This window comes from Salmo salar, chromosome 28, assembly GCF_965601325.2.
Source record: "Salmo salar chromosome 28, fSalSal1, whole genome shotgun sequence".
NCBI classification, from domain to species: domain Eukaryota; kingdom Metazoa; phylum Chordata; class Actinopteri; order Salmoniformes; family Salmonidae; genus Salmo; species Salmo salar.
This window is the reverse complement of record NC_138318.1, coordinates 3,586,702-3,599,142: the sequence shown is the minus strand read 5'-3', so window position 1 is coordinate 3,599,142 and position 12,441 is coordinate 3,586,702. Positions and strand designations below refer to the sequence as shown.

The following is a 12,441-nucleotide window of genomic DNA, read 5'->3' as shown; positions in this document are numbered from 1 at the left end:
ATTTATACAATGGGTAGGTCTAATCCTGAACGCTGATTGGATAAACCACATTCGAGCCGGTGTCTATTCCACAAGTTACCACCGGCTAAATCTATGACGTTAAAATGCCTATTTACTCTGTTCCATCTGACTGTGCAATCCACTGTCTCATCAGCCCAGGCAAGGAAGTTATAAACTTGATCTCCACTTTAAAAAGCATCTAGACATCTCACATTTCTTCTAGATTAACATTTCGTTTTCAACTGCAGAGATTTGTTGTCACGACTTCAGCTGAAGTCAGTCCCTCTCCTTGTTCGGGCGGCGTTCGGCGTCACCGGCCTTCTAGCCATCGCCGATCCACTTTTCATTTTCCATTTGTTTTGTCTTTGTTTTACACACCTGGTTTCAATTCCCCCAATTACATGTTCATTATTTAACCCCTCTGTTTTCCCCATGGTTAATGTCCGTGTTTGTTTTATGTATTTCGGTCCGTTTGTGTGGGCTTGGTATATCTACATGTATTTGGTGATTTTTGAGTAAAGTTACTTTTATTACTCATCTCTGCTGTCCTGCGCCTGACTCCTCTGCACCAGCTACACCCAGACCATTACATTTGTATAAACCGTCGTATTCAAATCGATTTCAAACTGTCCCATAGTAATGAACGTGCAGGGGTCAGGAGTCTGGATGAGAGGGGCAGGCAGCATTTCTCAGCCAGTCAAAATATTTTTTATGGATGTACAGTTGAAGTTGGAAGTTTACATACACCTTAGCCAACTACATTTAATCACAGTTTTTCCCAATTCCTGACATTTAGTCCTAGTAAAAATTCCCTGTCTTAGGTCAGTTAGGATCACCACTTTATTTTAAGAATGAAAAATGTCAGAATAATAGTAGAAAGAATTATTTATTTCAGCTTTCATTTCTTTCATCACATTCCCAGTGGGTCAGAAGTTTACATACACTCAATTAGTATTTGGTAACATTGCCTTTAAATTGTTTATCTTGGGTCAAACATTTCAGGTAGTCTTCCACAAGCTTCTCACAATAAGTTGGGTGAATTTTGGCCCATTCCTCCTGACAGAGCTGGTGTAACTGAGTCATGTTTGTAGGCCTCCTTGCTCGCACATGCCTTTTCAGTTCTTTCCACAAATGTTCTATTGGATTGAGGCTTTTTGAAGGCCACTCCAATACGTTGACTTTGTTGTCCTTAAGCCATTTTGCCACAACTTTGAAGTATGCTTGGGGTCATTGTCCATTTGGAAGACCCATTTGTGACCAAGCTTTAACTTCCTGACTGATGTCTTGAGATGTTGCTTCAATATATGCACATAATTTTCCTTCTCATGATGCCATCTATTTTGTGAAGTGCACCAGTCCCTCCTGCAGCAAAGCACCCCCGCAACATGATGCTGCCACCCCCGTGCTTCACGGTTGGGATGGTGTTCTTCGGCTTGCATGCTTCCCCCTTTTTCCTCCAAACATAATAATGGTCATTATGGCCAAACAGTTCTATTTTTGTTTCATCAGACCAGAGGACATTTCTCCAAAAAGTACAATCTTTGTCCCCATGTGCAGTTGCAAACCGTAGTCTGGCTTTGTTATGGCGGTTTTGGACCAGTGCCTTCTTCCTTGCTGAGCAGCCTTTCAGGTTATGTCGATATATGACTCGTTTTACTGTGGCTATAGATACTTTTGTACCCGTTTCCTCCAGCATCTTCGCAAGATCCTTTGCTGTTGTTCTGGGATTGATTTGCACTTTTAGCACCAAAGTACGTTCATTTCTAGGAAACAGAACGTGTCTCCTTCCTGAGCGGTATGACGGCTGCGTGGTCCCATGGTGTTTATACTTGCGTACTATTCTTTGTACAGATGAACGTGGTACCTTCAGGTGTTTGTAAATTGCTCCCAAGGATGAAAAAGACTTGTGGAGGTCTACAAAGAAGCACTAAGTTTGAAGGTAGGCCTTGAAATACATCCAGAGGTACACCTCCAATTGACTCAAATGATGTCAATTAGCCTATCAGAAGCTTCTAAAGACATGAAATAATTTCTGGAATTTTCCAAGCTGTTTAAAGGCACAGTCAACTTAGTGTATGTAAACTTCTGACCCACTGGAATTGTGATACAGTGAATTATAAGTGAAATAATCTGTCTGTAAACAATTGTTGGAAAAATTACTTGTGTCATGCACAAAGTAGATGTCCTAACCAACTTGCCAAAACTATAGTTTGTTAACAAGAAATTTGTGGAGTGGTTGAAAAACGAGTTTTAATGACTCCTACCTAAGAATATGTAAACTTCCGACTTCAACTGTATACAAAGAAATGTAAATTGAAAAAAAGGTAGAACAAAATGAAAATGTTGGAATGCTGAATGTCAAGCATCACATCTGGAGGAAACCCGGCACCATCCCTACGGTGAAACATGGTGGTGGCAGCATCATGCTGTGGGGATGTTTTTCAGCAGCAGGGACTGGGAGACTAGTCAGGATCGAGGGAAAGATGAACGGTAAAAATACAGAGAGATCTTTGATGAAAACCTGCTCCAGAGCGCTCAAGACCTCAGACTGGGGCGAAGACCATTTTTTATACTTATTTTTTTAAATTTAACCTTTATTTAACTAGGCACTGACCCTAAGCACACAGCCAAGACAACATAGGAGTGGCTTCGGGACAACTCTCTGAATGTCCTTGAGTGGCCCAGCCAGAGCCCGGACTTGAACCCGATCGAACATCTCTAGAGAGACCTAAGAATAGTTGTGCAGCGACGCTCCCCATCCAACCTGACAGAGCTTGACAGGATCTACAGAGAAAAATGGGAGAAACTCCCCAAATACAGATGTGCCAAGCTTGTAGTGTCATACACAAGAAGACTCGAGGCTGTAATTGCTGCCAAAGATGCTTCAATAAAGTACTGATTTAAAGGGTCTGAATACTTATGTAAATGTTATATTTCAGTTTCTTTTTTAAAACAATTGAATCCATTTTAAAATAAGGCTGTAATGTAACAACATGTGGAAATATTCAAGTGGTCTTTATACTTTCCGAATGCACTGTATGGTATAACTATGGCACAGGGTGATGCAAAACACTTTTTTTACCGGTCTGAATACACTCTCAGCTGCCTAGAATATTCAGCTGGAGCCTTCATAATATATATGTTTTGGAATGTTTGTTCTAATCACCGCAGGTTTTTTGATTCAGCTGTTCAGAAATAGGAGGCAGAGACATAGGCTACATCTTCATGGTTCAGAAGAGGGTGAGCAGCAGCTAAGTTAGAAAAACAAATGTGTGCATAAAATAACACATGCGCAGAATGTGATCCGGATCTTAAGCTTTAAGAAAGAGGTTTCCAGAGGGGCGGGCGGGACGTGGGGGAAAACTCAGTATCTGTAGCCTCGGCCTTAAAAATAACAGTTTGTTAGCACCATTGATTTAGCACTTAGAGCGTGTCCTTATTACTTTGTAATTATGGGCAGTGTTGACATAGAGCCCATACACCCAGCCTCCCCCAACACCCCAAGCCTCTGTTCATGAGAATTTATGGGCCTTAGTTTTTATTATGGCCATTTTATGTCTGTGTTCCCCAGTTAGAGCTAGGCTTAAGTTGCAGCCAAGGGCCTGTATTTCATTCGTAGAGGTCAGGATTCCCAGGAAACCCCTGTTAAACTAAATCGACTGCTCTACTGACGCACCAGAGAGGGAACAGGGATTGCCCTAAGGCTCGTTAAAACAAACATAGCCACGTAGGGTCCTAATCATGTAATTCATGTAATTCATGAGGAAAATGTGGTACAAGGTTATGAGTGTGAGTGGGACACGGGTGGACTAGTGTCACACTAAACCAAAGGCTTCCATTCAGAAACAGACAGGAAGGAGTCACCTCTAAATGAATTACAATGAGGCCCTCACTTTCAATCCGTTACGGGACCGTTAGAATGCTCTGTTGTAGTCTATGGGCTTGACAAAACGAGTCATCTGTATCATTATAGCCGTGTACCAGGTGGTACAGCTACAGCCACTAACAGTTGGTCTGTTACAGTGAAAGCTAGGTAAAGCCAACACCTACACTGAAAGGTAATGCTGTAGAAATCCTAAAACACTTGAAGGCTGGTAACGTCTTCTTGATCCACCTCCAACAGATTCAGAGCAGGTGACATTATTATGCTTCTATGAAAAAATGGAGTGGGGTTGTTTGACATTCCCTTATAAACTAGTACACACAGATACATGTTCCTTTATCTGATACTGAGGAGACCACTGTGTTCAACTAAAAATGATTCTTAACTCTTCCTATAAAATACCACTTGTACATACTGTAAAAACAGGATATATGACACACAAATCCAAGCCTTCCAAAATAGCTTCAATCTGCGAACAAGGTCCTGAAAAGCTTAGTGGGCGGCGGTGCCCAAATTACAACACATTGATTTCCACTAGAGTGGCTGTAACAAGTAGATAGACTGCATGTTACTACACAATTGCCATAAAACACAGGGAAATAGATTGAGGGGAAAAAACTGAGATGCAGGATGCTTTACCTGCAATTTGTGTTGAACACAGCGGGGTTTCGTATGGCTGCTCTCTCAATTAACCCACATGATACAGATACAGACTCAGTAATGAACCACACTCCCATTACTGAACATCTGATGGGCATTCCCCCCCCCCCCCCACTGGCCTTGGAATAGACAATGGATGGGTTGGAGTTAAATAAGTGTTACAAAGAGGCGTTATTTTGAAAATATCAGAATAGAATAGAATTAGAATAGAACATACTATATGTAGCATGTTGATGAAATGTATGAAGGAACTTTGACTGGCGTTGTTGATGCTGACCTTACTGACGATATAGATGAGGTCACCTCTCTGGAAGGCCAGCTCATCAGGCTCGTCTGCCTCACAGTCCCACAAGCCCTGGTAGTAGTTGGCATAGTCCATGGACCAGACTAAGGAAAAACACACAATGCTGTTACCTAAAATATGTCAGTAATACCCCTATCTTTAACTCTATAGAAGTCACTCCTACACACCTCCTCTCTAGAACAGCAGCTTGCTGATATGTCATTTCCTTCATACCCTCATCTATCTTGTATTAACATAAACAGCTGACAAAGGCTGACAAAGAGGACTTTGTGGAAGATGAAAAGTTGATACAGACTGTTGAAAGGGTATCCAACATTTATACATTCATTTTTTTACTTTCATATTTTGCTGGTCAATGCATGCTCTTTGGGGTTCAGACCTGGTTTTGTGCTCTTCTCACTGATCTCCTCAATGGGTTCTGGAAAGTCATCGTCTGGAAAATGGAATGAAAACAAGAGGTGAGAAATTCCAAGACCTTTCCTGAAAAAGATAATGCACTTTCTGTATTGTGGAGATGTGGGTACCACCTGTCTTCCCACCACCTCCCTTGGCCCTGGACACGACTACATACTTACACCAGGGCATATCCTTGCCGTTCTGCCACCCCAGGCAAGACCAAAAAATGCCGCCCTCATGCAAAACTAGAATAGTCACAGTAAGCAAAATTACGTTGAAAAGATATCAAAAATACGTATTTTCCAGATGTAGAAGTTAAGTTCTGAATGAAAGGTGAAAAGGTATTTTCCGTATGTTTAATATAAATATTTTCCAGGACTTTGAAAAGGCATCTTTTCCGGACATGGAAAAATACGTGTTTCCAGACGTTGAAATCAGGTTCATTTTTGGTTCTGAATGAAAGTGAAAAATACTTATCTTTCCGGATGTTGAAAACAAGTATTTTCCTGACGTAAAAAATATGTCTTTTCCAGATATTAAAAATCAGGCAAATTTTTGGTTCTGAATGAAAGTTGAAAATAAGTAATTTATAGACGTCTATGTTTAGGCCAAATCAAGACTGGTCCAGACCGGACAAAATCTGAACCAAACATAGACGTCTATCATTGGTTCAGATTTGGTCCGGACCGGACCACAAACCAATGTTCTTTGATGTGGAAATCAAGGCCAGTCCGGACTGCACCAAAAAAAGACGTCAAAAAGATGTCGGCGACGGTCCGTGCTTACGGAGGTGTAGCCTACAGTGCTGCCTGAAATTTAATTTTATGAATGCCCATTTATGTAGTAAACCTACCACTTGTAAAACACAAAAAAAGACGTCCGGACAGGACCAAAAAAAGACGACCAAAAGACGTCGTCTCGTGCTTAATGGGGTGTAGCCTACAATGTCGGCCCGCAATGGAATTTTATGAATGCCCACCATTTGTAAAACAGGCCATTGCATTGGCTTTATTAGTCCTGATTCCTGTGACTAATCAATTTGGCTATTTAAGCACTGAATATCAGCTACCCGACTTTATCAGGAGTTATCGTGAACCTATTTGCAATTTGTTTACACAGCAGGAAATGCAGAAGTATTTTATTTTTCGCTATGATCAACATGTCAAAAATGTAAGGATACAAACTTGAAATCACTGATCATAACAACAGGGTGAAACTCCTGGACAACAGTAGTGATTGTCCATTCGATATTGTCCATTTTACTTTGACCTGTCCTATTTTTAGGATATGTTGTTTGTTAACATGACAGTGCATTTATTATTAGCTTGAGCGCCATTTAGGTTTGGCAATTTGATCGGAGAAACCTGCATGATGTAAAAAGTGTCCGTCTCATTACATTGTCATACATTTTATCTCCAGCCTGTAGGCTACAGAAAAGGCCACATACTCTTTCTACCATATCCTATATCTGCTATATCCTATATCTGCTACATGATTTATGCTACATCATTTTTTTTACAGAACGTTGGTGGAGTGCCACAGCGATGCGTCTCTCCAATAACACCCTGGAGAGTGTGCGCTGGGAATGGACAATACAAATATTTTGCAGCCCTGCCTTTGACAACATGGGCACTGCTTATCACAGGGTGTCATCAGCGCTCACCTAAAAAGCCCATATGCCACTGGTTGGAAGAAATTGTCATTGTTTTTGGGCAGAATTATGTGATGTTTTATGTGTTGTTGTTGGAGGTGCGTCTTGGTCAGTTTAGCTCAGAAAATGCTGGCGCCGTAGGAGGCCGCCTAATCCTGCCTATTGAGCCGGCTGGCCTTGCCTACACACAGCCAATAGGGCACTTACTCTACCTTACGTTTTAACAGTGCTAATCAATTGCCCAGACAAGCTGGGATGTGCACTTTACCACATTTCAATGAACAACAGAGTTTTAAACTTTTAACATATGCTACTGTTAATTTTGAATCACATAAACCAAATTTCTAAAAGGGGACATTTCTCAACCTCTTTAGCCTTATAGAGGTAGATGTGACATGGATTACGGGCGTGGCACCTCGTGGTCTGAGAGGTGACAGTGATATCCCTGCTCTCTGTCTCCTACATCCATCGTCACGCTGTCAGTCTGACAGTAAAGCCACCAGCCAGCAACCCTATACACCCTCCAGAGCAACCTGCCCTCTGCTTCCAGTAACAGCAGGGAAAAGACACACACACAAAGATGCACATGTGCACGCACACGCACACACACACACACACACACACACCACACACACACACACCACTGACCAATACACCTACTGCACCAACTTAATAGCCATGGTTACCCATTCAAAAGTTAACTTGTTACAATAATTATAATAATAGGAAAATATCTTTCTTTAAAATAAATATGTGAAAAGAACAAGGTTTGTAATCAATGTACTACGTCCAGTGCCTTTTAAGAACATCTGAGAGCGATCAAAGAGGGAAAGAGAGATTGATAGGTGATAGAGTGAGAAAGTGAAAGAAAAAGACATTCGATACACCATCTGTGGTCAGGGTCTGTACCCATCCCAGATGGCTTTTTATGGTGAAAAGGCAAGACACATATCTCTCCAACCAATGATTTCGGCAAAGGGGAAACAGAATCTTGATGTATCTTAAATGGAGTGATGGATAATGACACTGAGAATTCGCCCCCTTTGGTCGTTCTCAGGATCCCTTTAGCCACCCGCCTGCCTGTGGGACAGTCCTGTATTTCCTCTGTACAGCAACCAGACCTCTGACACTCTTATTAAGGTAAAATGATTTATAATGTGTAATTAGTCTTTGACTTACAGTGATAGTGATGTATCTCTGAGGGGTAATGAGAATGTGTGTGTTCTCATACCTGGGAGCACCTCGTAGATATCATCCTCCTCTTCTTCCTCCTCCTCCCCCCCCTCTTGCCCCCCCTGCTTGGGCCTCCATTCCTCCTGGCTACTGAGAGAGGCTTTGGCCTGCTGGGGTAGGACGGGGGTGGGACGAGGGGGAGGGCTGGCCGCCCCGGTCACCCCCTCAATGTCATCATAGGTCTCCTCCTCCTCTTCCTCATCGTCATCAAAGGGGATGAAGCTGGAACTCAAATCTGCATGGGACGCAGACATGGCATAAAATAATGAGCACTCACTCACTCACTCACTCACTCACTCACTCACTCACTCACTCACTCACTCACTCACTCACTCACTCACTCACTCACTCACTCACTCACTCACTCACTCACAGCATGAGCTATAACCAATTGAGTATCCAAAAGGGCCCAGAGTAGAAGATGGCATCCACTGACTTCCCCATTTGATTATATTTTAAAAGATATCTGTGAAACATCTAGTCATTCTATTGGACATTAGTGGACTCCTTTGATGAACAGCTGGCGGGGAAAAGGGAAAAATCCACCCAGCATAAATCCAGAGCAAGCAACAGAGATCAAAATCTTCGCCTCGAACTCCATGTCTATCTGGATCTTGTTTAGTAGTAAAAGAGGACAAGACAAATGATGGGGTGTCTGTTACATCCCGCAAATCAGACCATTTAAGAGCAGCCGGTGCAGCTCGCCTCTCTCAGATGGAGCAGCGCTGTGATTGCTGACGACTGGGCACTGCAACACAGGGTATCAGGTCCTCTGTGATACACCATAGGCCATGCAGAAATCAATGCCGCTAGAAGATAACCAGAACAACTACCAATCAATTTCCCGTAAGGAGGAAATTATTGGGGGGGGGGGGGACAACATATGACATGAATGCCTTGTGACGTAGCGGATGAGGAGGTTTGGAAGGCGTCTGATTGGTTGTTTTGGAGATGGATATATTTGGGAATGGATATAAAATGGTTTGTTTTCTGCCCTTTCAGGCAAAAAGGCAGTGAGGCAACACCAATCTAACAGAGGACAAGAAAACGTACACAATCCTCACTATATCATTTTCTACTACTGTGTCTTTGAAATCGCTTTCGAACTATGTTGATATACCTTTCAGGACAAAGTTGATATGGTCCACCCATTCCCTGGCCTCTCGCGGACTGCTAGCAGTGAACTGGGGAGGATAGACACCATCATAAAGTATGATCATTAGGTCAGACTGGTATGCTATGAAACATTACAGTCATTCGATCCCATTGTTTAGTAGTCAGTTGTATTGTTATTGTACTGTACACCCACCTGGAAGGAGCGTCGGTCAGGGGCACTCAGCTCAAAGCAGGCATTCTTCTTGGAGTCTTTACGTAGGTTGGCCACCAGCTCTGCACTGTAGCCATTGATATAGAAGGAACCCTTCTGCTGCTTGTCTGAAGGAAGAAGTGTCAACTCAACCTCCTCACCAAAATGTTCACATGTATGAGTACCATGCATAAATAACTACATGGGTAAATTGTATGTCTTAGTGTTATGTAAGGGATCAAACCAACCCTTGTCGCTCCCAAAGTAGTAGAATATTGTGTTATTGAGGACACACCATCGCTTTTGCCATTCTAAGCTGAAGAAGCTGTGATCTAAATGGAAAACGTAATGAAAATAACAAATGTCATTCTTCCCACACGTCTTTAAATGAGCACTCAACATTCCATATTTCCATAATAATCGACTCCATAATCTTAGTACCCCGTCGTTTCTTCTCCAGGTAGCCTTGTTTCAAGATGTTACTGAGATCCTGGGCTGCCACCATTTGGATCTCCTCAAAGTCTGTAGAAGATCACAAAGTAGGATACATATAAGATGACAGAAAAATGTTGGTCTATTATTGTATTTGTCATGGACTCCATGTTGAAGATGGTTCTCTCATACGCAGGAAGCAGCAACAGGCCACACTGCCAGCTGTCCCTGGATCAAATACCCCACTGCTAGCTTAGGGGAAACTGGGATCAATACATTTACAGCACTTCTGTAAATGTACTGAGATGACAGAACAATTTTGGTGCTGCAGATTAGCGATGCAGCAGATACAGTACATCTGCTCCCACTGCAAAATCAAATGAAACAATTTGTCACATGCGCCGAATACAACAGTGAAATGCTTACGTACAAGCCCTTTAACCAACAATGCAGTGGGGAATGAACAGAAAGGGTCTCTGTATAACTCCCCCCTGGTCTGGAGCTTCAGTCATACAGTGACTCTGCACCTCAGAGGCCTTTAGGTGTGTGCTATTAACTGACATCTAACAGATGTGGTACAGAGAGCCACACTGTGTTACACATGTCGCAGTATAAAATCAGGGCAAGCTCATGACCCTGAGACCTGACACCTCCCTCTGCAAATGGATCCTGGACTTCCTGATGGGCCGCCCCCAGGCGGTGAGGGTAGGCAACAACACATCCGCCATGCTGACCATCAACACCAGGGCCCCTCAGGAGTGTGTGCTTAGTCCCCTCCTGTACTCCCTGTTCACGCATGACTGCGTTGCTGCGCACTATTCCAAAGCCATCAAGTTTGCTGATGACATGACAGTGGTAGGACAGATCACCAACGACGATGAGGCAGCCTACAGGGAGGAGGTCAGAGACATGGCAGTGTGGTGTCAGGACAACAACCTCTCCCTCAACGTCAGCAAGCTGATAGTGGACTACAGGAAACAGAAGGGCGAGCACGCCCTCATCCACATCGATGGGGCTGTAGTGGAGCGGGTCGAGAGCTTCAAGTTCCTCGGAATTAACAGGGTCCACACACACCCACACATTTGTGAAGAGGGCACGACAGCGCCACTTCCCCCTCAGGAGGCTGAAAAGATTTGGCATGGGCCCTCCGATCTTCAAAAGGTTCTACAGCTGCACCATTGAGAGCATATTGACTGGCTGCATCACCACTTGGTACGACCACTGCAAGGCACCCGATTGCAAGGCACTACAGAGGGAGGTGAGAATATCACTGGGGCCAAAGACTCCATCCAACCAAGCCATAGACTGTTCTCTTTGCTACCGCACGGCAAGCCGGTACCAGTGCACCAAGTCTGGAACCAACAGGACCTTGAACAGCTTCTAATCCCAAGCCATAAGACTGCTAAACAAGACTGCTAAATAGCTAATCAAATGGCTACCCGGACTCCCTGCATTGACCCTTCTTTGCACTAACTGTCTTGCACTGACTCTCCGCACACACACTAGACTCTACAAATGAATTAAAAATGTAAAGCTGAAACTGATTGAGTCAATAAGTATTCAAACCCTTTTTTATGGCAAACCTAAATAAGTTCAGAAGTATAAATGTGCTTAACAAGTCACATAAGTTGCATGGACAGTGTTGCAACAATAATGTTTAACATGATACAATTATCTGTAAGGTCCCTCAGTTGAGCAGGGAATTTTAAACACCGAATCAACCACAAAGACCAGGGAGGTTTTCCAATGCCTCGCAAAGAAGGGCACCTATTGGTAGATGGGTAAAAAATGTAAAAAGCAGACATTGAATATCCCTTTGAACGTCGTGAAGTTCTTAATTACACTTTGGATGATGTATCAATACACCCAGTCACCACAAAGATACAGGCGTCCTTCCTAACTCAGTTGCCGGAGAGGAATGAAACCCCGGAGGGATTTCACCATGAGGCCAATGGTGACTTTAAAACAGTTACAGATTTTAAAAGGCTGTGATAGGATAAAACTGAGGATGGATTAACAACATTGTAGTTACTCCACAATACTAACCTAAATGACAGTGGAAAGAAGGAAGCCTGTACAGAATCAAAATATTCACAAATGTGAATCCTGTTTGCAACACGGCACTAAAGTAATACTACACAAGTAATCACTTTACCCCTTCCTTACATGTACAGAACTACCTAAAATTATCTTGTACCCCTGTACATCGACTCGGTACTGGTACTCCCTGTATAGAGCCATGTTATTTTTTACTCGTAATTGTTATTCGTTATTCAATATGTATTCATTCCTCATGTCACTATTTATATATATTTTTTAAAATCTTTAACTCTGCAATGTTGGAAACAGACCCGTAAGCATTTCACTGTTAGTCTACACGTTGTTTATGAAGCATGTGACAAATACCATTGAATTTGATTTAAACATCCACTACATCTTCATTTTGACTTTAAATGGCCATTATTTGTCTCTCTTTACGACTCCATCTAGGATTCCACAGTTGAATGGAATTCAACCAAAGTGCCTGTCCTCCTGAACATACATGACAAAACGAAGCTCAATCCCAACCACTTTTC

General features: G+C 42.7%; 1 protein-coding gene across 1 annotated transcript in view; it reads right to left on the bottom strand.

The window, feature by feature from the left end:
• Positions 1 to 12,441, bottom strand: part of LOC106589283 (src kinase-associated phosphoprotein 1) — a 48,007-nt gene that overhangs the window by 12,566 nt on the left and 23,000 nt on the right. The window contains exons 5-11 of the mRNA XM_014179048.3: positions 9,875 to 9,955; positions 9,682 to 9,765; positions 9,437 to 9,561; positions 9,248 to 9,311; positions 8,126 to 8,362; positions 5,227 to 5,280; positions 4,821 to 4,930 (exon numbers count right to left, since the gene is read on the bottom strand). Coding sequence (XP_014034523.1) covers positions 4,821 to 4,930; positions 5,227 to 5,280; positions 8,126 to 8,362; positions 9,248 to 9,311; positions 9,437 to 9,561; positions 9,682 to 9,765; positions 9,875 to 9,955 — 755 coding nt within the window. The remainder of the gene's footprint in view (positions 1 to 4,820; positions 4,931 to 5,226; positions 5,281 to 8,125; positions 8,363 to 9,247; positions 9,312 to 9,436; positions 9,562 to 9,681; positions 9,766 to 9,874; positions 9,956 to 12,441) is intronic.